The 25383-nt window shown below is 52.2% G+C and overlaps 4 protein-coding genes and 1 long non-coding RNA gene across 7 annotated transcripts; 1 reads left to right on the forward strand and 4 right to left on the reverse strand.

The window, feature by feature from the left end:
• Positions 1-1879: 1879 nt before the first annotated feature.
• Positions 1880-5129, reverse strand: LOC125985272 (prothymosin alpha-B). The gene is made up of 5 exons (XM_049747954.1): positions 4962-5129; positions 3592-3657; positions 2761-2845; positions 2600-2688; positions 1880-2478 (listed from the first exon to the last, which is right to left on the reverse strand). The coding sequence occupies exons 1-5, from the start codon at positions 5004-5006 to the stop codon at positions 2434-2436; spliced, it is 330 nt and encodes a 109-aa protein (XP_049603911.1). The 5' UTR covers positions 5007-5129; the 3' UTR covers positions 1880-2433.
• Positions 5130-7662: 2533 nt separating this feature from the next.
• On the reverse strand, positions 7663-9328 carry LOC125985284 (uncharacterized). The gene is made up of 3 exons (XR_007487266.1): positions 9233-9328; positions 8641-9120; positions 7663-7810 (listed from the first exon to the last, which is right to left on the reverse strand). It is a non-coding gene; the product is annotated as an uncharacterized lncRNA (long non-coding RNA).
• A 171-nt stretch (positions 9329-9499) lies between these two features.
• Positions 9500-12107, forward strand: LOC125985239 (erythroferrone). The gene is made up of 8 exons (XM_049747909.1): positions 9500-9661; positions 9864-9968; positions 10093-10195; positions 10941-11071; positions 11135-11246; positions 11318-11399; positions 11468-11546; positions 11634-12107. Exons 1-8 carry the CDS (start codon positions 9500-9502, stop codon positions 11730-11732), a joined length of 873 nt encoding a protein of 290 aa, XP_049603866.1. The 3' UTR covers positions 11733-12107.
• Positions 12065-15328, reverse strand: cyp7b1 (cytochrome P450, family 7, subfamily B, polypeptide 1). Of its 2 annotated transcripts, XM_049747793.2 has the most exons (6): positions 15069-15323; positions 14240-14376; positions 13367-13966; positions 13092-13298; positions 12853-13031; positions 12065-12778 (listed from the first exon to the last, which is right to left on the reverse strand). In XM_049747793.2, exons 1-6 carry the CDS (start codon positions 15149-15151, stop codon positions 12488-12490), a joined length of 1497 nt encoding a protein of 498 aa, XP_049603750.1. In that variant the 5' UTR covers positions 15152-15323; the 3' UTR covers positions 12065-12487. The 2 variants fall into 2 exon arrangements, with proteins under 2 accessions (XP_049603750.1, XP_049603747.1); XM_049747790.2 differs by having other exon boundaries at positions 12853-13298; positions 15069-15328.
• Positions 15329-16073: 745 nt separating this feature from the next.
• smg7 (SMG7 nonsense mediated mRNA decay factor) lies at positions 16074-25256 on the reverse strand. 2 transcript variants are annotated; one of them, XM_049747675.1, is made up of 23 exons: positions 25095-25256; positions 24577-24608; positions 22991-23108; positions 22780-22912; positions 22418-22586; positions 22263-22334; positions 21888-22038; positions 21587-21722; positions 21380-21521; positions 21055-21232; positions 20908-20978; positions 20602-20662; positions 20416-20535; positions 19771-20194; positions 19548-19671; positions 19160-19476; positions 18686-18961; positions 18319-18471; positions 18154-18231; positions 17879-18029; positions 17633-17809; positions 17195-17343; positions 16074-17066 (listed from the first exon to the last, which is right to left on the reverse strand). In XM_049747675.1, the coding sequence occupies exons 1-23, from the start codon at positions 25118-25120 to the stop codon at positions 16953-16955; spliced, it is 3372 nt and encodes a 1123-aa protein (XP_049603632.1). In that variant the 5' UTR covers positions 25121-25256; the 3' UTR covers positions 16074-16952. The 2 variants fall into 2 exon arrangements, with proteins under 2 accessions (XP_049603632.1, XP_049603633.1); XM_049747676.2 differs by lacking the exon at positions 18319-18471 and having other exon boundaries at positions 25095-25255.
• Positions 25257-25383: the final 127 nt, after the last annotated feature.

A 25383-nucleotide genomic window follows, 5' to 3' on the forward strand; every position in this document is an offset into this window, starting at 1 on the left:
CGGGAGATGTCGCGACCATGTGTCCCTTGTGGCCAAGCGGAGCTCTTCCTTCCACACTCGTTTGGGTAAAACGAGTCAGCTTGTCCTGGCTTGACGCTGATTCTGATATCTGTTCTAAAGAAATATTTAGTTATTTGTAGAATTAACACTCAGTTACTTGGCACCAGTAAGAGAAAAACACGTTGGATGTGTGCAAGTTGTCCGAAAAATTTATCAATAAAGATAATGAGGATGATGAGAAGGACGAGGATGCAAGCCACAAGCAAATTGTCCTTTACTTAAATGGCATTTTCCCTTCAACACTCCAAATCATGTTAGTAAAGTTTGTCTATATGCAGCCGGACGGGGCAAATTGCTATTGCTCCATAAAGATTACTTTCATTTTTCATCTCAGTGTGAGCGTCTGTTATTTTGCATGCGGTTGCCAAAGTACAGCAGCTTAGTGGAGTCCGATTAATTATGAGCATGTTGCGCTGCTGGAACATGATCACTAATCACCTCAGTGGCTCCCGTGCCGGGAGGCCGACAAATCAGAAGTCTGACCGACACGGCCGTCACCCGCTTGTGCACGTGCAGGCCTGCTGTGGTAATCTGGACATTCTTGCTGGGCCACTCAAGGAGGGAGGGAGGCATGGGAGGATGGATGGATGAATGGATCTTGTCTGCACAAAAGAACATCTTGCAAAGAAACAATGAAAGCTGAGCTTGCCAATTTTGCAACGTTGCGAGCTGCTTTGGGGGCTCCAAACCGTCAGGGAGGCCAGTGGAGATGCTGCTGCGGCAACGAGGTCCCACCCAACGAGGACAGTGACGCCGCGGTACTGACGCACCACTTTGACATCAGCGGACAACACGCGGCTCTCACTAATGCTTCCTACGTGTACGTGTCCCACAGACGCACAATGAGGCTGTGTCTCAATGACAATCTGTCTACTGTGTGTGTTTGCGCATTTGTGCATGCCCCAGTGGCATAAGCAAGTAGACACGGCGAGTTGAGAGTTGCATTGTCGCCCACTGTTAGCCTTATTTATACACGGGTGAAGAGGACACGAGCGTTCCTATTGGTGCAGGATATCAAAGTGGATAGAAGACATAAAAAAAGACCTCACAGAGAAATGCCAGACACCAGAGCGTGTAGAGCAGTGTTTCCCAACCTTTTTTCATCCATGGCACACCTTTTCCTGGGGAAAAAATCTTGAATCACACCACCAAGTCACACAATCATAACTTTGACATAGCAATAGCATTACAGTTCTCATCAATGACACAAAAAAAAAAAAGCCTCAGGCCAATTGGGCAAGAAGTTGATCCATTTTTAATCTGCTGGAGCCCACAAGCAAAGCTCAACTCGGCATCCGTTCTTACCTCGGTCGGAGAATAGTCTAAAAGTCCTTCACTAGGGGGCGCTGCTGTGAAGGCGCCAGAACAGAATAAGAAGGCTTCATTATTTGTTGGCCACGAGATTGAGGTACATCTATTAGCCAATCAGCAGATTACACAGGAGGTCATCTGCACTCTTAGCTGCAATTTGAAATGGTATTCTTAGCACTTTGTGTTGTTGCCACGTGTATGCTGGGGCCTGAACGTCAGGACAGAAAGTCAGCCTACCTTGGCGGCAACCATTGGGAACATTCTTTCTGGCAAGAGCTGACATGTCATTCACGTGACACGCCACTCGATACCTCTTGACATCACCAAGGGCTCTGGAATAGACCCCCCCCCCCCTACAATCTAATTGCTTAGTTCCAATGCTTTTCTTTTGTTTATTTGGTTCATAAATTGTGAAGAAAATGATTTTGGAATTTTCCGACTTAGAAGAATAACAAAGCTTAACCAGCGTGCACCCGGCAGGTGAAGAGCAAGAAGCCAGAGAGCAAAGTAAAAGTCACAAAATAAAAGTCCGGTTTATTGTCAAACGACAAAATTTGCACGTACACCAAAACAGGCGGACAGAAAACAACCATAAACAAAAAAGAAAGAGGCTCTTCTTTACTTCGGCCTTCCTCCATCCAAGCCAGCCAGCCAGCCAGCAAGCGAGCGAGCGAGCAAGCACAAAGTCGTTCTATAGTACAGCTCAAGTACATACCATACATTAAATGAAATTAAGTGGAATGCTCTGAGTTCAACGGTCAAAAAACGTTTTGGACTGGGCTTGGGTGTCATATGGTTACAGATCTTGATAACCAAGACATAACATTTGCTTCCTTCCCAACAATATGTACAAAAATATAAAATGTAAATAAAAATACAAACTAATTCTCCGCTGTAGTCGTTGTTGTTGAGGCCGGATTGTGCGTGAGGACGGCGGGCGTTGAAATCTAATCGCTAATGACCACATTTTCTTTTGTTTCGATGAGCGCTCTTCCGGCCCCGCCCCCTGAGAACAACCACAGGAAGCAGCCCGGTGGGCCACCGCCGTCGGTAGCCGCCGCATCAATCATCGTCATCGGTTTTCTGCTTCTTGGTCTCCACGTCATCCTGAGTGGGAGGCACAAAAAGCAACCTTGATTTGTGTTCCCGTTTCTTGGCTTTTCCTTGACTTATTGTTTCCCGGACACGCGTTTTGAAAAGAGCGAAAAGCCGCGAAAAGTAAGGTCACCTCGTCGTCGTCGTCTTCATCGTCATCGGCCGCCCGCTTCGTGCCGCACTCCAGCTCATCCTCGTCTTCATCCTCGTCCTCCTCGTCACCTGCGCGACAACAACGGCCATGGTCAGCAACCGCGTTGCTCGGAAGGGAGACCGAGGATGCGTTTCAGGCACCTTCGCCATCATCTTCCTCGTCCTCATCATCGACCTCGTCGTCTTCCTCGTCGTCAATCTCGGGCTCGCCGTTCTCCTCATTCTCCTGCGAATGCAAACTTTATGTTCGGGGTTGCTCTTACACAGTTCATTTCCTCTCATTTCGCAGCTTAACTCCAAATCATCATTAGAATGATCTTTGCTATCTTCGTGGCCCGCCATTTCTTGACCAATCTCCTGCCATTTGCTGAAAACCTTTCTGCTCTCAGTCATTTCGAAAAGAGCGTTGGCGCCCTCTTATGGCAGTTCAGTACAAAGACAATGTTTATTTGGGGCAAGGGCATTAGGCCATAGCCACGTATAAAAAAACAATGGACAATGTGTCGAATTTAGTGCCATCTGGTGGTGAACTAACAAAATGCAACACCTATGCGACGCGAGCACAACGTGGGGCAAGCCAAGCGGCAATTTCTTGAGCAGAGGTGCCAGCAAAATGTCCAGAAAAACGCAGTGTCTTCACCTCAAGGGAGCAAGCGTTCGTTATTGGCGATATTTGGCAAATTTGTCCCCTTCGTCAGCCTCCTGAGCGGTGGGGACGCCGCCAATATAATATCGTGAGCCATGATTAGAACTATATTTTTGAAAACAAATGTGAAATAACATATTGAAATGTATAGTAGTTTTTTTAAAATGAACATTGGAAAATGTAAACAACATTGTACTTTTGGTTGAACCCTTTTGATGACAAACAGGTACATTTACGCAATAAATATAAGCGGAATTTTTCAGGGGGCGTTTAAGTGTTTTTGTTTTTTGCGAGTGCCGTGTGTGTGTGTGAGCAGTTCGCGTCACCTTTCCATTGGTGGCAGAATCTTTGCCATTCTCCTTCTCCTCCACGAGCTTCTTGTCCTTCAATTCCTGAGGCACCCAAATACAAAGAAGAAACAAAACCATTTGGTGAGTGGTACAAACATCTCATTTTCAGTGTATGCCGTCTCTAATCTAAGACTTCCTGCTGTCTAAAAGGAACAGCGGTGCATGCTGGGAGCACTCCAGCCTCTTTCGAGACTCGTAATCCGATCCTTGGTTGGCGGGCTCCTTGGACATTGTGGGTATTGTAGTGCATGGGCCACCATATGTCGCCAGGCACGCCTGGGAGACGCACTGCATTTCCCACAATGCAAGACGCGACTGAAAACCAGCTCAAGGCGCCAAGGGGGAGGGGTGACGTTTTGTGGAAAGCGGTGGTGGGGGCGAGTAAGTGCGGGAGGTGGGTTGAAGAGGAGCGTGCGTGTAACGGAGGACAATAGAAGACACATGGCCCAGATCGCACCGAAAATCTCCCGCTCGGTCCTCGGGGCCCCAAATTAAAGGGAATCTTGAAATGGATCTCGCCGTTTATTGTTTTAATTATAAAATTAACCCGATTATCTCTTCAACACGGGTAAATTTGAGCAAAACTGACAATTATTTTAAGTGGGGTGAAGTTTCGTTCGTTACATTACGCTGGTATAAGCGCGTGCACGCGGCGCTCAACTTGAGCACGTTGCGAGCACGAAGCGCGCGCACAGCGTATCACACCTCCGCGCGCGCACGCACACGCACCTAAGTGCTCTGCATTGTCCGCCTTCGAAAACCACGAGTAGAAAAAAACTCTGTGTAAAGCTTCGCAGGGAGACGCGGAAGCAGCAACAAGAAGCATGAGCGAACGAGCGAGCGCTGCCGACAAACCCGAGCCCGTCAACAAACACGGCGGCTCCTTTGAGAGCAACTTTCAGCACCGGAACCGAGAGCACAACGGGACGCGACAAAAATTTTCCAGCCCTAAAGAACAAACCGGCAGCCGCCGATGCTCTTCCCCGGACGCCGTTGCGGCTCACTCGTCCGTCGGTTCTTGTAGAAGGGGAACCGAGCCGCTCGTATAAACAAAGACGGCTCGCGAGCAGACAATGAGGATGAGCTCGCGCCATTCGAGTGACATGTGGAAGCGGCCGAGATGCTCGCAAAACACGTTTGGCGCCGGCTTGTTCGGGCGCCAGACGAGTGCAGAAACGACGAGAACTTTTTGTTTTTGGTATTTTTTGACGTTAAAATATGATTTATTGAGATACAAATTTGATAAAAGTGACGCGTGATGCCCGCGCAGCTTTGTGGAGGTGAGCGGCTTAGCTAGCAACCAGCACCACCGTGACAGAAATTTCTTGTCGTCGTTTTCTTCTTACCTTGGCTGAGATTTCCGACGCGGAGTCAACTTTGGAGTCTGCCATTGCTTCGGGGGAGTCAAATAAAGTGGGCGAGAAAAACGATGGACAGGAGTAATTCCTTGGCGACGGCGTTGAGCGTGTTATTGTGCCAATGGCCGAGCAAGCTGGCGGCCGAGTGGTTGATATAAGTTAGTGGGCGGGGTCGAGGGCGGCTTGGCTCTCGCCGATTGGCTCCCCTCGCGCCAGAGGGCTTCACCGCGCGAACGGAGGCTCGTATTACGAAGGCCACCCGGGCCACGCCCCCTCCTGTCCGAGCGAATGCCCGGCGGGTTTTTGCCTCCAAAATGTAAATGTGAGCGACTTGAGTGCCCAAATGGTAACCCTCTCCACCGGGAAGGTCACATTAACTCGTCTTTGTCGATTTACGCACGAAATATAGCCGATTTCTTCCGCGCGGGCGACATATGGCGCCATTTGATTGATTGATGTATGTCTGGACCAATGAGGCGGCGACTTTTCGGTCGCACATCCCGCCCACTCAGGCGGAGGGAAATAAAAATGATAAAATGTCAATTTGTACGGAGAGTTAAACGACGGCTCACGTTTAAGTACATCGCACCGCATACTTGCGTGCCGACGCCCGGCCACAGCTGGCAAGATAAGCGTCGTCGGAGAATCGGCACCGAAAGTAAGCGAAGCGTCATCGTCGCCATTTGAGTTTTCCGCTCGCCCCTCCCCTGAGTGGCAGGCAGCCATCTTGAGGCTCACTCTCCGCCGTCGTCCCAGTGGCGCACTTCTTCTCCTCTGCCTGCCTACCTTCCTCTCTTTCGTCTTTTGCTACCTGACCAACGGATCCATACTAAACTCCCAAGTGCAAGTGAGCGTGTGGCCTCGTTTCCATCTTTTGCTCAAAAGTGCACAAAGTATGACAGAAGCGACGAGACAAGTGCCCCCCCCCCCCAATAAAAAAATAAATAAAAATCAGCAACCAGAACCCAGCTCGAATACTCGTCAACCTTCTTATGAAACAACACGGATTTCTCCTTACCGACTTGAGAACACATGGATTTTACAAGCGGAACATGAGAATGTGCAAAAAGATGCAGCCGCCATTAGGCGTAGCAGTTCGGGGGTGGGGACTCGTGCAACATACGGCGGCATTGAAGATCGGGCCGCTAACGCAGTCGGACGCTCGAACGATCCCCGTTGGTCGAACAGATTAACGGCGATGTACGTCAGTCCCGCAAAAAACGTCGATTGGCCGCCTTCGCTGTCCATCGTTTTAACGCGACGACGTCGGCGCGTGCGTCGTAAAGCGCGACTGCGCCCGATCGCAAGTGAGCCTGAGCGTCAAGTTTCAATAACGAGCGCACCCTTCCCCCCCGCGCGCGCACACCCTAATGTAATGAATTTGAATGGCATCAGTGCATTGCAGGCATCTACAACGGTTTTTATGCATATTTACAATTAAAGGAAACAGGCCTGCACAGATTAACCACATGCTAAAAGATAACATTATGCGACTGTTTTTTTCCATGTAATTACTGTAGAATGGGACTACTGAAAGTACTAAGTGTGCGCGTGCGGCGGTAAGCAAAAGAATGACTCCATTAACTGTTCCAACTGTGTATGTTACTCCATGAACTGTTCCAACTGTGTACGTCACTCCAGCCCATTTGTTCACTACGGTGGGTTGACTTAGTCTTAAACGAAACTTGGGTGTGAGTTGAATCTTTTACAAGTGTTTGTAGTCACAGTCTATCAGTTTTTTTTTTTATTTAGTTGATGTACACTCCACTTGAATGAAATCCTCAAGTCATCTTTTTCTTTCAGCACAATGTTAAGATGAGCTATTTTTTAATTTGGCCCACACGAGGAAATTCCAGGGTATAGCAGTCATCATTTAAGAAAAAGAACAAAATCAGGCAAGCATTAAAAGGAGTAAAAAATAGAATATTCCTGAATTCTATTCCCCCGTTTATAGCTGGAGGGAGTGGGACAGTTTCAGAGACCTGGTCCCAGGTCTGTTGATGAGAAGGCTCGTCCACAATCCGGCCTGTGAAGTGCTGCATCTTACTCTCTTTAAAGCATCCTTCTTACGTTGAGACCTCACTGTTGAGTATCTACTTCTTTCTGACTCCTGCGCACCACCTGCTTCTTCTGTTGTCTCCTACATCTCCTTGTTCCTATTTCAGCACCACTCTTTTCCTTGGGAACCAGTTCTTTGTTCCTTAGGCCATCTTGTGGTTCTTTTGGGTTCCCACCATCTTGTTTTTCCTGGGAGCTTTCCGCTTTGCTCTTTCCTCCACATTGCCCTGAACTGAACATAAATGCTGTTCCCTCAATGGCTCCAGCTATTCCCTCAATGGCTCCAGCTATTCCAACCCCCCCCCCCCCCCCCCCCCCCCCCCCCCATCTCCTAGTTCCCCCAAAGGATTTTGTGAAAGTGTCTAGTTCAGTAGCTGGGTCACACCAGGACCAATGAGGTGTCCTTCATCAAGATCTCCGTTGAGCCTAAGATGTAATTTTTTGCCTTCTTCCTGCAGGACTCCGGTGAAGTTTGAGGCTAGAAAGAACACGTCTGCCGCGTCACACCACCAAATATCCCGAAATACAAACCAGTTTTCATAGGGAGTGTTTGTGCAAAGACTGTTACTTCCTGTTCCTGTTACACGCCTGTAGCGTGTGTGTTTGCGTGCGTGCGTGCGTGCGTGCGTGTGTGGTGCTTTATTTGCATGAAAAGAGCATGCACAACAGTGGGAGGAGGTGTTGCCTTTTCAAGTCCTCGCTGGGGGCTCTGCAGGTGGGGGAGGGGCTCCGTATGCTCCCACAGGTACGTTTGTTGCCTTCCTCCACACCTTGAGCAGCTAAACATTTGAAAAAAAGAAATAAAAGACATCAGTACTTGAGACACCACAGATATAAAAAGGCACTACACTTGTCTGCTTTTCATTCTTTTGCAAACAGGATGATTCTACAGTTTTGTCATCAAAAGTGCTTGCGCAGTTCGAAAGTAAGAATGTCACTACTTTTTGCCTGGGGGGGGCGGGGGCAAGACTTAATTTATGTTTCTACATACATGACAATAACTTTTATGCAATAATCAATATTGTCATGTAATACTTCGACCATGGTTAAAACATTTTCAAAAGCCGTAATTGAATTTTTGGACTCAGAATTTAGAAAGATGACAAAATAAAATGGAAATAGTTCTCGGAGCGCAGCGTTGACGTTCCCTCCAGTTATACAAAGACTTTCTAAGACTAAAAACTCAGTCTTGTTTTTTTCCAGAGACACTCAAGCCTGCAAGGTGCCTTCATTTTCATGTCGGTTATTCTTTGTGCTAATTGGAGAGTTGTCAAGTATTTTTTGGCGTGAAAAGTTGGCGAAGCGGTTGAGGAGAAGAGTTGCGCGCAAGACCTTGTCTCCACCTGCTGGCTGCTTGCTACAATCGCACGTTGGCCGACATGTTTATTGCGATTATCAGAAATGATATCTTTCTCAGGGCGGATGGCTGTTCGTCTCTGTGTGCCCTGCAATCGGCTGGCAACCGGTTCAGGGTGTCCCCCGCCTACTGCCCGATAACTGCTGGGATAGGCTCCAGCACCCCCCCCCCCCCTCCCCCCCGCGAACCCGTGGGGACAATTGGTACAAAAAATTGATGGATGGCTTATTTGTTAAATACTTAGACGAATACCTTAAGATCTCCTGGTTCGCATTAATCGGCATGGAGAAGACAGAGAACGGAGGCTGTCCATTATGGCGGGCATTTCGTGCTCCATTCACTTCCTGGTTTAAATCTCACTCTCACGAGACTTCACGCAGCACTTAAAGGCACAGCGCTGAATGCATTTACTTGCAGAGGCCAAGTGAGTCTGATTGCAGAACGCAGAAGGGTATCATTCCACCCATAGCTTGCGAAATCACACTCCGCCTCTGCTCACACAAGGAATGGAGCAGCGTGGGAGGACCGCAGGGAACAGATGCCTCCTGGACGCCTCCCTGGGGAGGTGTTCAGGGCATGTCCCACCGGCAGGAGACCCCGCGGATGACCCAGGATGTGCTGGAAAGACTATGTCTCTCAGCTGGCCTGGGAACAACACCTTGGGATCCGCTGGGATGAGCTGGACAAAGTGGGAAGTCTGGGCGTCCCTCCTAAAGCTGCTGCCCCCACCACCTGACCCCAGATAAGCGGAAGAAGATGGATGGATGGACCATGTTGTACACACATACGGGTTCAAGACGATGGTTGCATGTAAAATGACTATAATGTGACGTCGCTGACTTACTTCTTTTCAGAGAATGCAAAGTTTTTGCAATGAAGGACATTTTGTGAGAGAGCGTCATTTTGAATCTCCACCGATCTTGTAAAAGTAAGAAGAAAAGCAAAGCAAAGATGCCATCATCTTGGTCAACCAGAAGATGATGACATGTGGGTGATGCAATATAAGGGGCGCGTCCCTAGCCTATCAGACCCTTCTATGGAACATTACATCACCCTGGCTCCGCCCCCCTTATCTCTAACATGGGTGCGCAGGCGTGCGATGAACATATAAATGAAGGACGAGATGGTTGCGCCTGAGGCAGAAGGTGAATCTTTGCGCCATCCAAACATGAAGACACTCAGACACCGCCCACTGATGATGATGATGGTGATGACGACGATGATGGTGAACACAACAAGCAGCGGTCAGGAGGTTGCGCTGCAGGTGGTCCAGGTAACACGCACACCTCCTCTCGAAACCAGATAGAGATGTTGATGGTGCGGACCCGGATAGTTCCTCCATCGTGTCATGATCAGAGAGTCGGGGAATGAGCAGCAACTCTGTGATCACCACGCAGTATTGGAACTATTGGGGTCCACTGTATCAAGTTGCAGTTCAGATGAAGTGAAAGCCAAGTGAACTCTGCTCCCTCCAGGATAAGTCTCTGCATACACCGCCTGCACCACCTTCACCGCGGACATCCTGGCTCATGTTCATCAACAACTCAGACGCCCGCCAAAGCTCCCCGAGAACGACAAAGGTCACTTGCAAGCCAGCAATCACCTTCAAACACACACGGGCTTCCTCTTCAGCACACACACTCACACGCACCTTTGCCGACAAGTTTTGTCTTTATTGCGGTGGCCATGTCATTATGTGTCCAGCACGTCTCCCGGGGACCTCCAGGACTTCGCAGCTACCCAGGAAGGCCGGCGCCCTGTCCGCATCGGCGGCAGCTCATCGATGACTCGCTCGTCAGGTTCAACGGTAACGTCGCGGCTAGCTGCATTTGGGGACGTGACAACAAAACAAAATGTTTTTTTCTTCCCAGCAAGCCTAAGGTCACTGGAAAGTAACGTCAAGGAACGCAAATATGTTGAAATCTTACCTATGTGTTAAGAATGAAGGCCGCTGGCATACACCCGTGGAAATGTTGGTTTAAAAACCAGCCAATTTGGGTTCAAAGTTAGACAGACCCTGGAAGTTGGGTCAATATAGGCTTTTTTTCTTTTTTCCTTGCTGAATCTGTCCAATTTTGAAACCAGCAGTTTGAAGGGTGTAAGGAAGGACAAGTTGCGCCACTAAAACCATTTCTGCAGCGACACCGACCGCCGTCCGCGCGACAAGGGAGCCTCCACTGCAGGAAGGGAAACGCATTTGGACTTACCAATGCAGCGCTCGCTTTTCTGAGTGTGCAAAACACACCTCCGCCCGACGTGTTCACCTTCACTCAGGGAAAACCCTGAGTCGGGGCTCCGTTGTTATACGCCCCCCTCCCACGCAAACGTGGATACATGTGGGCGAGTCTGTGCGAGTGCAGATGGAGGAACGCTAGGGGGCGCCAACCTGGGTGCGGCCAATCGGCGCTCCGCAATCCTTTTCCTGTCTTTCGTGTGGCGTGTTTTTTTTGCCGTCTTTTTTTTTTTAAGTCACATGCGCACCATCATATGTGGGAATCGAACTCATGGTCTACCACTCCACCATCAGCCATCCCCCGTGTGGCGTGTTGCAGGCGCCTCCGCGAACGTGTTATGCGGGCTGTGCGATCGCCCTCCTCGAGTCTCCACCTCCTTCTTCGGCCGCCTCCCCCAAGAAGTGCAGGTGGCCAGTCGCAGTCTGGTGGAGCTTCCCCCCTTCAGTCAGGTGACGTCCCCGCAAACGACCCACCGGACGGCGAGGTAACACCTGTGACCTCTGCCCCTGTAGGCCCCGCCCTTCGTGGCTGCATTTCAACGCGGTCGGGGCTTCGACGTGAGCCACGGACGCTACACTGCCACCCAGTCCGGATTTTACCTGCTGAGTGCCCGCCTTTGCCTCAGTCAGTCATGTGACGTCATCATCGTTGTCATCCTCGCCATCTGCATAAATTGCTTGCGTTTGTGTGTGAAGAGTCAGGTGAACGTGTTCAGGTGCGACTGCGTGAGAGCGTGAGGGCAGCCATTTGCATCGAGTCACTCTGTCGCACCAAACCGTGAGTTGCGCGGCGTATACGTGAGCTTGCATGGCCGAGGTCCGTGACTGTTAATGCGTGCTTTCCAGTTCCATTGATTCGGTGGTGGGCGTGGCCACCGTGAGAGGAGCCTTCAGCATCAATCTGACGGGAATGCTCTTCTTACAGGTACATGTTGATCATTAGTCCATTCTCGGATGTAAATGAGACTGGCGGCGAGATCTGGAGAATAACTTACTTTTTCCTGCGGCTCAGGCTGGCGAGTACACGGCCATCTACGTGGACAATGCCACGGCCGGCAACATCAGCGTCTTGCCAGACTCCTTCTTCTCCGCAATCCTGCTGGGAACTTGAAACCGCCTTGCCTTCTGCAGCCGCATGTGCTCCGACTTGGACAAAGTAGTTGAGCGGACATCGCCATCCGTCCTTTGCATATGTTCCACGCGGGTCATATGATGGACGCCCCACCCGATTTGCAGAAATGACTTGCCTTGCCGTGCCACTTTCACAAGCGCAGAAAAGCGATCTAAGAGACAGGAAAGGGAGGAGCTGGAAAGTTTGAGAGTAGCTCCTTCAAAACTGGCTTCTTCCATCGGTTGAGTAGATTGAACCTGAAGTGACTAACCCTGTATGATGGCTGATTGTTAGGACATGTGCCTTCGCACTTAAAATAAGCAGACGGACAGTTCTGTTGTTGATGGTACAAATAAAAAGATACTTGCAGGTTTATTTTCCTTGACACTGTAAATGATCTCGTAACCTTTTGGCGTGTCGGCACAGTCGAAAACTGTTTCCACCTGTCAACCCCGCCCGTGTCGTAATCCACCTGGCTTTTATTGGCTTCCCAGTAATTAAGACTCCCCTAGTGGCGTAAACCACATCAACCCAAAAACAATTCAAGAGGGCCGAATGGCTCATACAGAACCGTAACTTTGAATGTGTTAGCTTGAACCATTAGTTTGAAGGGCACATTAATCTTGTTGAAAAATTGAGCCCAGCCACGGTGGTAATATCGATATGGCTAGTTTAGCAGTTTTTCCGCATTGTGCCGATAAAGATTGAGAATTATGTGGTGAGCGTTTTACAGAAAGGACTGGCAAAAAACGGGACTAGCGGGCAACAGTGCCACGCAGGCGGTATTGGAAGCGCACATCATGATCGGGTCGCGGGATGCCGAGGCCTGCCCGGCTGCCGTCGGGCCGCGGGTCAGGCTGACCCGCTTCAAGCCGCAGATCAAAGTAGAGCAGCAGCAGACACACGACCTGTTTGATCTCGTTGACGGCAAAGAAGCGTCCTGGGCAGATGGACGCGCCCGAGCCGAATGGCATCAGGTAATGGCGAAGCTTTTGTCCGTCCTTGAAGAATTCCGTCTGGTGGGCGAAGCGATCAAAGCGAAATGCCTGACGGGACACCAAATCCACAACCGGAGAAAGAATGACAAGTGGTCGGGCAAAGACGTGACGGCGGTCGCTACCTGTGGCTGCTCGTAGATGGCGCCATCCATGTGCACGCTGCGCGGATACAGTGCCACAATGTCACCTCGCCGCACCGCCACAACGTGCTCGGCGTCCAGGCGCAGGTTCAGGTCCTCCTGAGCCACGCGGATGTTGATGGATGCCGAAGACAAGCGTAGGCTCTCGTGGACGGTGCTTTCTGAGGACCAGCGGCATGTCAGGCGGGCATGAGAGGCGACGGCGGCGGCGGGTTTCCTACCCAGAAGAATCATGTGGTCCAGCTGCTCCGCGGCGAGTGCCAGGTCCATGTCATCGCTGAAACCACGCCCACTGCGCTCCAGCACCTCTAGGATCTCCTGGCGGACAGCTTGCAGGGCCTCCGGGTGCCTCAGGAGGTGGTACGTTGCCCAGAAGGCGGCCGGCGCTGTGTTGGCCACCGATGCCCACAGCATGGCCAAGTGGTGTGCTGAAAGGCAACGCTCAGCATTACCCCTCGCTCTGTGTCAAACTGCCTGGCGCAAAAGTTGTACTGACCCGCTTTGTCAGCGTCGCCCATGACAGGGTGGCCCTCCAGGAGCTGGGCGCGGCGCCGAATGAACATCGAGGCGTCGGCCCAGTCAGACATCCCGGGCGGCGCCAAGTAGTCCGTCAACTTCCGGCGGGCGGTGCGGGCCCGGCCCAGCAGCCAGGCGGGAACCTGAGCGATGAGCAGCGGGAAAGCCTCATCGAAGTGAACAAAGTGGGTCTTGAGCTGTGCCGCGTGGGTGTGGCGTGAGCCCTGGGCTGGCCGGCCGTACAACGTCAGGAAGGTGGCCTCCAGCATGACGTCCAAGCAGAAGTCGTACAAGCCGCGCTCGCGCCAGGTGGCACCCGGCTTCAGGTGGTCCTGACGGAAGAGCGTCATGAGGTTCCCCATCATGCTCTGCGTCAGCGCCGTCAGCTGCTCCCCACGGAGGAAGCCATAGGCACGCTCGATCTGCTCGGCCAGGCCCGGAAAGGTCCCCTCTGTGATGCGCGGGTAGCCGAAGGCTGCCGGCGCTGCACGGCCGCTGAATTCGTGGAAGTCCAAGCGCCGGCCTTCTTTGATGACTGCCGGGTACATCAGGGGGTCCATGATGAAGGTCATGTAGCGACCTGCCGAATCAATTGCGCTCAATTAGGACCATCACAGCGCCTTGACTCCATTTCCCATTCGACTTTTCCTCTTTGCTTCAGCAACTGATGGACGTATGACTAATGGGTGCTCGGGCCGCGGATGAATAACGGAGCAGCACAATTACTGATGCCCCATCCTCTAATTACAATGTCCGCTTGCAACATTTACAACATTACAAAATGTAAAATGTTATGCATCAGGATTATGAGGGGACCGTCCCTCAAAATTTGGAGCGAGGCAGCGAGACCAACCTGCCATGTGAACGGTGAAAACATCTCCAAAGTTTTTCCGCTGCTCCTCCAGGAATTTGTGAGCATCTTTCCTGAACTCCAAAGCTTTTCCCAGGAATGGAATCCAGCCATCTATCAGCGGGGGTTCGCCTTCACATCTGACACGCACAAAACCAGCACGTCTTGTCACTTGTCATGTGATGCGTCGGTCAAAAATAAGGCAGGTAGTGGCAGCTCATTCGGAATGGTGAGGTAGAAACGAAGTGTGTGTAGGATAAGGAGAGAGAGAAATAAATTCTTACAGGATGTGAATAATTACATTACTTGTTTTTATTCCATATAAGCAAGCAAAACAATCATTTATTCCTCCTTTCCCCCTCAATACTGCCCCCAGGTGGCTACAACAAAAAACTGTTGAAAATGAACCAAAAATAATAAAGGCCTGCTATTAATTAAAGCAATTAACTAAATAAAAAAATCGTGTCATTTTTACTCATTAGAACTATACAATTGCAGCTTAGATACAACAATACAAAAACTAACAAATGAGAAGTGGCTCATTTACTCTACACAGACGAGACGATTCTATTATAAAGAGGGTTAGTATTAGTTTCAAAAGTTGTTTTTGGAAGAACCCCGGCCAATATCGGCGACCAGTCGGGCTTGTCGCAGACTTTTCACCCAACGTGGCAACATAAAAATCACAAAACGGACGCTGCAGATTCTTATCGCTTGATCAATGATTTATTTCGCAATCGATAGCAGTGACCCGAGTGACTAGCAAGCAACGCAAGGAAAACGCCAAAGTTGGACTGTCACAAGGAAGCGGACGTCTTCTGGCATCACTGACCTTTTCCGGCGGTGGCGTCTGATGACAACGGGAACGAGCGCGACGACGACTAGCAGGAGCGCGCACGCCAGCGGCGTGAACATCTTGCGCTTGTCACAAACAAGATACAAGGCAGAATGCGTCACTTCCGCTTACCCGCTAAAGTTTTTTTTTTTTTGTCACCGTTACTCACACACTGTCAAATGTGGGAATCAAACTCACGGTGTCGGCACACAAGACAAAGTGTTTACCCGCTAAACTTCGTAGTAAAGTGACTAGATTTGAGGAGAAGGGCGTGACTTATTTGCGAACGATACGGAAAAACCTGACGGCGCTTCTAGTCACGTGACAGTCTCGCTGAATTTGCAGAAGTCAAAAACTGTTTATTCACAACATCGACCGATTGCTCAAGAGAACACAACTGATTTCAGAAAAGGTGCATCTGGTAATCAACAATTACGCAGTGGAACTTTTTGTGTGGGGACAAAATGGTTTGAGACCGCCCAACACGTCGCGAATAGAATTTCAGGCTGTCAACATTTGTGTAGATACTTCTCCATGGTGGCACACTGGTCCGCACGTGTGCTGAGGCTCACATCCAGGCTTCTTCCTGTATGAAGTTTGCATGTTCTCCCCATGCCCACCTGGGTTTTCTTTGGTTCCCTCCCACATTCCAAAGAAATACATGGTAGGCCGATTGACTGCTCCAAATTGGTCCAAGGTGTGAGTGGGAGTGCAAGTGTTTGTCTGCCCTGCGATTGGTTGGTGACCGGTTCAGGTTGTACCCCGCGGACCGCCCTAAGATGGCTGGAATAGGCACCGCCATGCCTGTGACCCTTGTGAGGATAAAGTGGTCAAGCCAGGCCAAAGTGTAATCTTCACTTGCTTCCGTCAGTAAATTTCTTCAGTCCGTCAATCATGTTTTTACATTATGGCAGGATTTTCATTTGGATAGAATTTTGAAAAAATAAAAACGGGTTCATTCATCATTGACAAATTCCGCGGACGTGCGCACACACAACGGAGCATGAGAGATTTCCTATTTATTGGCAGCAAAAACACAAAAAGAGCAGTAGCATCCCATGATCTTTGTCACGCAAATATGAGCATTTCCTACGCACCGTCTGTCAACGTCGAGACGGGCCACTTTCATCGGCAAGCGTTTCCCCTTCATGGGCGTGCAAGTGAGAGGAGGTGGGGCGTCGGGCCGGCGGTCACGCATCGTCGCATGCCTCGGCAATGCTAAAATTTATAAAGCGGACAAGTCTTTCTTCCTCATCCTCCCGTCGTCGTTAAGCTTAAAATGAATCGTCCAGAAGACTTCCCATCTGCTCGAGAACTGGCACAAGAGGAAGAAATGATAACGCGGGCTAAACTAGTGAGCTAGCGGGCGAGATGATTACAGCAGCTGTCACCCTAAAAGACGGCAAATGACAAATCACTAACGACACCGTTTTGTACACCTGGCACGCCAGACATTTTGAGACATCCTCCTCCTCTTCCTTTGCGACAAATGGAAATAGTGAGGAATTCCATCTTCAGGTCACCTGACCACCGCAGGGTCCTCGCTGCCCCTCATACTTGCAGCAGTGGCCTTGGCGGATGTCCAGCGTGGACAAACCAGTTCTGCCTGTCCACTCACGCATGCGTGTGTGCTTTTGTTCTGTGTGCGCGCCTTTTTTGTTAGCAATGATGACATGCGTGCGGTGTCGCGACGCCCCTCGTTGGCATCAGCCCACCCCCTTTCAGTGGAGGCGGCCTCGTCTCATCCTGTTTGGTCTTGTTTTTCAAGGGCGGAGAGGGCGGCGCCTCCCCAACCCCCCCAGCGTTCACCAACAGTTGCTGGCGTTCGTCAAAGTGTGGCAGCCATGATGTCGATGATGTCATCGTACGGGGCAGGGGAGGTCAGTGCGGCGGGTTCATGGCGCCGTATTCTCGCTGTTGTTTCTGCTTTTGCTGCAGAAGAAGCTGCTCCAGTGCCGACGGGCCCGACTGCATCATCGAGCTGGACCAGATTGACTGCAACAGAGCCCAAGGCGGCAGATTTGGGGGAAAAAAAAAAAGACACACATGCACGCCCGGAACATCTTCGGGGCAAGAAGAGCACAAGTGCTGCCAGCCGTCTGAGGGCGTGGCGCTTAGGCTACCTTGAAGCTGTCCAGCAGAACGCTGGAGGACGACTCTTCCATGGGAGACTCTTGATTGGCCCAAGAGCTACCGCCGGGTGGGGCTTGGTGCCAGCCGGCATCCGAGGTGGCGGCCGGCAGGTAGTCCAACCCCAAGCTGCTGGTGCCGCCTGAAGCAGACGCAAAGCAAAGTTGATGGCAGCGTATTGCGCAACATGCACGTCAACATGACAGGCTTTGTCATCTTTGTTCTGTTTGAACTGAAACGGATTTGGATAGCAGTAGCGCAGGTGCAAGTTTCTTAGGGATGCAAAAGCAGGCTTTGAACAAGGCTTGCAGGGGACACGGCCCACCGTCAATCCACTTTGACGAGCTTTGAGGTGGTTGAGTACCAACAGGACCACCACTACTTAGAAAAAGCAAGGGGAGCACAATGTGTTTAGCTTGAAAGTCACGCACCTGTCTTGTCGGCCTTCCAGCGGTCCGGCGCTCTGCGCTCACGACTGTCTGGCGCACCGATGGGCCCGAAATTGGAGAAGGCCGCCTGGGCCGCCGCGTGGTTGTGGGTGGACGGGGAGGACGGCAGGCTGCTGGGGTTGGACGAGTGAGGGGATTGGCTGGCCGGGGTGGAGTGATCTGCCAATCAGAGACCAGGCGGTGAGCCGGCCGGCTGGTGCCGCGCGCATGCGTGAGGACGCACTGCACCTGAGCTGGCGGGCAGTGAGGGTGACCATGGCGTCCACTCAAACAGCGAGTAGAGCGACGTCTCCTGCTGCAGTGAGGGAGTGTCGCACTTGGAGCTCGCTGCCATCTTCTTCCCGTAGGCTTGACTGAAGATGCTGTTCTGGTTGTACTCCTGACACGCACACATAACAAGCAAAGTTGAGTCAGAGGTGGAAACTGGTCGCAAGCAAAAGGCCAGCAGACGTTTGACGAGCCGATTGGTGGTCGCGGTGAGCCGGGAGGCAGGCGGGGCTAACCTGCGCGGCGGACAAGAGGGAAGACGATTGGCCGGGCGCTCGGAGGCCGCCGTCTGTCTGCCTGCTGTGATTGGGCAGCTAGGGAAAAGGAAGAGACAGTATGAAGGAGAGGCGTGGCCACGCAAGGGAAGCGGAGAGCGGAGGGATGAGGGCGGAGCTACGTACAAACATGTTGGGTCCGGCAAGCGAGCTAAGAGGAGCGGACAGAGCCCGGGACAAATCGGGAGACTTAGAAAAGAGCGGCTGGTCCCGGTCGTCCACATCGGCAGCCAGAGAGTTCAACAGGTCAGGAGGGAGAAGAGGCGAACGCGAGGTCCCCTGAGCAGCAAGGGAGGAAGGAGAGGAAGCGGCAAAAAGGCGGAGGAGGCACAGCAAGTCAGCAAGGAACGGTGACAAAGCCATTGCGAAGCCGTGCTCGGGTCACCACGGCGACCCGAGCTTCAGGGTTGCAAAGTTATTTGGAAAAGCTAAGCGGGTGGGACGCCTACACGCAAAAGCCAAAGAAGGCGAGCTACTTTGAAAGTGGGCTCACCTCAAAGGGCCCCCCTCCTCTGGTCACCATGTCCTGCTCCGGGGGCCGCCTCGTCCTGTCATCGGGCGGCCGGAAGGAGGCGGCGTCCCAGTAGGGCGGGAACTTCATCTGCTTGTCGGCGGCGGGCGGTGGTGCTACCTGGTGTTCGTACACTTTGACGGTGTCTTGAGGTGTCAGGTAGAAGTTTTGTGACTTCAGCGACATCTGAACGGATGGCGGAAGCTTCTGCAGCGCCGCCTGGCTGGGACTCCACAGCTGCGCATCCTGCACAAACGCCTGACAAAGGGGCCCAGACGCATGACTCACGAGAACCAGAGATGGGCGGCGGCCAAGATTGCACTCGAGCGTTTGTGACCAATCGAGACGTGCAAACAGGCGAACGGTTCCGAAATGAGAGGAGGTTGGTTTTCGCTCAAAGTAAAAGGGAATTTGTACAAGTGAGAGTTGTCCGAGTTTTGCAAAACTGCGACTGACCTGCTGCAGGTGGGGCGGGCTCTTGGCCATGGCGAACGGCTGGACGGGTTTGCCGGGCGACGACACCTGCAGCTGCGAGTGGGGCATCTGCGGCTGCTGCTGGCCGAGCACCGAGGCGCCAGGCCCGGATGGTCTCTGCTGACTGTACGGGATGTGCGACGGCTTGCCGCCGCCGCCGGCCGCCTGTGAGCCCGCCTGGGCCTGCAGGAAGGCGCCTGGCACCGACACACCCGCCGAGAAGGCAAAGCCCGGGTTCACCTGCAGGCCCGGGAACGCCACCGGGGGAGAAGGGATGACGAAGGTGGACGGCGGAAAGCCTGCAAAATGCCACATGAGCGTTCAGCACTCATGTGCTTGTGCGAGCGGACGGGCGGGCAAGTGGGCGTACCGGGGCGACTGGGCAGAGGCGGGAAGGCTCCGGGGTGATGGATGGGGATGAACTGGGAAGCGGCGCACGTTGCTGCTTGCGGTTGAGTGACTGGAGTCTTCCTCAGCTCTGTTTGAGCTTTCACCTGAAAGGAGGAAAACAGGAGGGATTGCATAAGGAATGAGGAACGTAGCAAGGAAATAATGAGGAGGAAGATGAAGAAGAGCAGAGTCATGTAGGTGACCTGTTTTCCAGCTTCTGGAACTTTCTCCTGTGCAGGTTTCTTGGTCTCGCACTTCCTCTTGCCGTCTCGCTTGGGTTCGCTTTTGACCACCGAGGGAGAGGGTGCCAGCCCGTTTCCTTTGGCCGAGTCGCGGCGCTCCTTCCCAACGTCCCTCTGATGGGGCAGCCGAGCGGGCTCCCGGCTCTGCTCGCGCGGCTTGATGTTTTCTTTGAAAGTGACCACAGGGCGCTCGGCGCCGTCCGCCCACGCGTTGCCGGCTTTTCCCACCGACAGCACTGACTTGAGGCCGGCGATGCCGCCCTCACCGTTGGACGCCTCCTGCAGCACGCACGGCTCCTCTTGCGCCGGCTCTTGGATGGCCTGCTCGGGAATGTCGCTGAGAAAGAGCAGCAGGCCATCCTCACTGGCGCGACATTGGATGAGCCTGGAGGGAAGGGGCGGGGTCATACAAAATGCTTGCTCTACATAAATAGTGGAGTTAAGTGACATAGTGGTACTCTTTGAAACTCCCGGGCTGAAAAATCATTCCAGCACGCCACTGATTGTAAATGTCAGCTTAATAAATGTCGATGCTAAGTCTATGTATTATCGTTAAACTGACGTGTTGTCACGAGTGGCGACCAGTCTTGATTTGAGGCACCTTACCCCGGCTGGTTGTCGGCGATCCACTTTCCCAGCACGACCAGTCTCTGGTGGCGCGTGCGCAGCAGAAGCACATCGCGGTCCACCGGAACGCCCTGGTGACCTTTGCTGAAGTCCACTGACCTGAAAGAGCGACGCCAAGGTCAGGCAAATCTGGCTATCGGCCGCGACGCCGTAGGGAAACGCTACCTGAGAGCCGGCCGCAGAGCCAGGAAGCCTTGAAGCTCAAACTCCTCCGGCAGTGGCGTCACTGAAGATGAACAAGAACGTTCCACACAAGTCACCAACTACACAGCCTGATGTTTCTCCACAGAAAGGTGAAAAAGCAGCAACGAGGCAGCAGCCTCAATCAAGACAAGTCCTGAACCAGACAGACGAGACCACCGACTGAGGTGTACCAGTGCTTGATGTGGACTGAGAGCCAAGACGGGTGAATGGGACAACGCCCGTCACCGCAGAAAGTCGCCAAGCTAAAGGAGGCAAAGGAGCGGGTACCTGAAGATGTGGACACGTGCTGGTCTTTGGGCTGAAAGCTGTTGAGGATGGAGACCAGCCAGGGCCAGATGCTGCAGGACGGGAAGCGACAACAAGTGAGCAGTGTGCCCGCTGCGGGACCACCGCACGACATGAGCACCAACTTACTGCTGCCTCTGGTCCACAGCGGGCTCATGGAACACGCCGGGCTTCAGGCGGAGCCAATCGAGGGAAACTTTGATGGCTGGCAGAGGACACTCTCCCGCCACCTCCTCCTCTTCTTCTTTGCCACTGCCATGGTTCTTGTTGAGCAGAACCCGGCTGCACATGAGGCCCAGGAAGGACACTGGCGAGACAAACCAAGGCAGGCCATAGATGGCATACATATGCTCGAGCAACTTGCGGAATACAGGGGCTTGGCGCCAGGAGCAAGGACGCTGTTAAGAAAAAGGCGGACCGGCAGAGGAAATATGGAGCAGCCCCTAGTTCTTACTGAAAAGGCCGAGGAGCTGGAACCAGCTGACCGTCTGCTGGCCGTCAGCTGCCGTTTCTCGCAGGTGATGCAGCGCAAACAGGTTGATGACTGTCACGTGGACCAGTTGCTGCGAAGTGAAGGCCTTCTGCAGGATCAGCCTCTGCACGCACACATGCAAGCACATGGGTCAGCGCCAGCAGGGGTGGGGCTAGGACGCACGCGTACCTGAAATTGCTCCTCCAGACGTTGCCTCAAAGCGTCCAGCTGCTCCAATCCCTTGCTCATGTACACGTGCCCATGGAACTTGATGAAGGCCCTGACGAAGTCGGACACACTCCACTTGCCTCTGGACTCCTCGCGGCTGTGCAAATAATGTTTTTCAGAGCGGACCTTAAGTGACGCAACGTGATGGGATGGACGGCTTTTCCCGAGCGGCAATGCCCTCAGCTTTATCGGGCGGCCTTTTCTGACACATGGCACAAAGCTGCGCGTGAGCCGAGAGCCCGCCACGCCACGCGGAGCCTACCTCTCCAGAGCCTTGGACAGCGCCTTCTGCAGGTTAGTGGAGGCGGCGGGAAAGGGAAACTTGACAGCGATGCTGCGGCAGTAGTAGAAGATGGTGGTGAGGTGGTCTCCTTTGGAAGATGCCAGGATGGCCAGCTGGTTGTACGGCTGACCTGGAAGGCACCAGAGTCATCAGCTGTACCTTCTTCAACTTTGGACGTGAAACCTTTGGGAGCTAACCCTGCTCTTCCCCAATGCTAACTAACATGGAAAGCTAATGCTGGAAGTAAGGTCGGTCTCCTTTGGGCTTGAGCCACGCACGCGACGGGCCCGGTGGCAAGCGGCCTCAAGGTCGACATGCTCGCAATTTGTCAAGGGTCGGCGGGCAGGGACTCACCGTTGGACGGGACCAGCTGGGCGGCGTGCCGGTAGTAGGACTCGGCCTGGCTGGTCTGGTTGCGGTAGCGTGCTGAAAAGCGGCAAAAGGCGGCAGAAGGTCAGACGGCCACCCTAACCCGCTCCTCTCCTTTCGCTGGTCTGGCTCTTGCTCACCGATGTCGCCCAGGTGCACCAGGCAGTGCTGGCAGATGTACGAGCAGGAGCTGGGCTGTGGTGTCACAATGCTACTGCCGTTGGGTCCGCCGCCGAGGATACCCAGCCGCGAAGACTTGACGCGACACGGTAGGTCAACGTTGAAGACGCTGCAAAGCTCCTGCAACAGCTGCACAGGGCCGGCCAGCCAATCAGACCAGAGCATTCTCGCTCCTCTCTGGGCCCACAAACGGAAGCGGCCAAGCCCAGCAAACATACAGCATCGCCATTTCTTCGTGTCGTTGCCACCGGTTGAGATGCGCCGCCGAGCCCAAAAAGCTGGCGACAAAACCAATCGGCGACTGGTCCGAACATCAGCCCACCTGAGTATAGAAGCCGCTGGCCGCCTCCAGGAACAAGGACAGGTTGGCCTGGACCTCGCTGCGGTTAGGGTTGGCACGGTTCTTGGCCTGGCTCTGCAAGGTGGTGATCTGGTTCTTAAAGGCGTGGTTCCACCTGCAAGCAGGACCGCGGACAACAGGCGGTCACACGCGTTGGCGAGGTGAGGGATGGGCCAGGCAGGACGGCGCTTACAGGTCCTGCTCCACCTTCTTGTCCAAAGCGTACTCCAGGTCTGTGACCAGCATCTTCTGGTACAAGTCCTGCAGGGCCTGGCGGGACGTCCACGCCTCAGCCGCCGCCAGCTTGGAGTCTGCGCCGCGCAAAACGCATGCATGGCAATTAAGAGCTGGCCACCAGAATGCAGCGCTGCAGTTACCATGGCAACTACCGCAACTACGGAGCAATTATAGCTTCGAACAAGCCAACTCGCAAAAAATGCTTGAGAGGTATGAGAGGCTCCATGCCACTGCTGCTCTTTTTTAATGTATAGAGTTGAATATTGTTATCTATTATCAATCTTGCATGTTTTTATGTTTTTAAGGCTCCATGCCACTGCTGCTCTTTTTTCATGTAGAAAGTTTACTACACGATTTAAACAGTTTTAAATACATTAGTGATTTTAATAGTAAGAGGATTCTGTTATTTTTTGACCGTGGCACCGAATTAGTATCGAGAATCGTAGTAAATCACAGATATTAGTACCGACTACTGAAATTCTGGTAATTTGACACCACTAGATCTCGGGCTGGAGAAGTCCATCGCCACTTAACATTAGGTTGCTTTATTTTACAAATGCCCAATGGACTGAAGCAATTCAAAGAAGAAAAAATGAAAACAATCTTCCAACCGGTTAGTCTTGATTTATTTTTCGATAAGAAAAACAAATTGATTCGACTCATTCATCGAGGCTGTAATTCCATTTCCCAACAAAGCATCATTCGTCAGTTGAAAATACAGTGTTGTGTTGCCATGGTAACGACAGATTCCCACACAAAGTCACAAACACGATGATTGGGGACCGGATATCGCTTCATATTCTTAAATGTCTTACTTCGGCACAATCATGCGGTCGTAGCTGCATTTCAAAACGAGTGCATTGTGTTCTGTTGCCAAGGTAACAGTAACAAGTTGGGATGTCACACCAACTCAAGTGCACAACTGTGTGGAACTTGGTGATTGTGTTCATTGTGATAAAAATGAGAACTGTTTGTTCTCTGCAAGTTGTTGGCACGCTAATCCCATGTTTCAACATCCAAAGTCACAAACTCGATCACCATGTGCCACTAGTATGCACATCGTAATTTCCTATATGTACGTATCATCAGAAAATCGGAGGTCACTGATTAGCACGTCCGCCGCAGTGCAGTGAGTTGAAATCTGGGTTCCATGTGTGGAATTAGCATGTTCTCCCCGTGCCTGCGTGGGTTTTCTGCGGGTAGCCTGCTATTCCTCCCACATGCCCAAAACGTACACGGTAGGTCCATTGAACACTCGAAATTGTTCGTGAAGTTGTAAACAGTTGCTCGTTCATCTATATGTGCCCTGGGATTTGCTGACGACCGGTTCGGGGTGTACCCTGCCTCATGCCCCAAAGATGGGCTGCAACCCCTAATCCCCCCCAGCAGTTTAGATCATACAATTCTTTAGCCAGGTGCAATGGATCCCGTTACCATGGAACACAATGTCACAAAGTTTTCAGACGAAATGAAGGAAAAGGTCCATTTTGAGTGCAAGACGTTCTTTTTGAAAGCGTGAACTTCGACGCCGAAGGCACTCACCTGTCATGTCCGCCTTGAGGGCCTCTGCCTGTCTGCTCGTCAACACAACAGAGAGCAGCGGGTTAAACAACAACACACTTCATCCCCAATGACGTCCGCGGCTAAACGTCATGCAAATATCGTCGTGACGCTTAAGTCTCTGGCAGCGAGCGCACTGCGACGCGTAGCCTCACAACAACCGCCACCTGTCAAGGATATTGATCACGCACCATCGTGACGTCACACAACCTTGTACAACATCGCCAATGCTAACAGAAAGCTAAAGCTACGTAGCAAATGGCCAACGAAAAACATACTCAAGTCAAAGTCAAAGTGACGTTTGAATGCGACAAGAAAAGCGACTGTATTCGCGCAATGTGGTGGCATCGACTGTTTGTTGATGTTGGAGGCTAGCTAGCCGACGCTAGCTTTAGCCTTAGCACGCCAGCAAAACAGGAGCGAACGTCGCCTTCACAGGCCACTTCTTGCCGCTCCTCGTGTCGTATGTGTCGGCATGACAGCCGGGGAGCGCGACCTACCGGACAAAGTGTGCGCAGAGGCTCATCGTGACGGCTCTCCCGCGTTCACGCAACGAGGAGCTCAAGGGTTGACAACACGAACGCCGCCATATTGTTGCTTCCTGTCAGCCCGCCCGCCTCTCACATTTCGTGTGCAAGGGGCGTGTGCCTATGTCTGCTCATGTCATCGCGAGTGTCTGGGCGCGTGTTTGAGTGTGAACGTGTGGTTGTGAACGTGTGTGTGACGGACGAAAATCTACTTCCGTCAATGTTAGTGCGTCATCTATTTTCACTTTCTCGTCAGCACCTA

Source organism: Syngnathus scovelli, chromosome 17, assembly GCF_024217435.2.
Source record: "Syngnathus scovelli strain Florida chromosome 17, RoL_Ssco_1.2, whole genome shotgun sequence".
In the NCBI taxonomy this organism is placed as follows: Eukaryota; Metazoa; Chordata; class Actinopteri; order Syngnathiformes; family Syngnathidae; genus Syngnathus; species Syngnathus scovelli.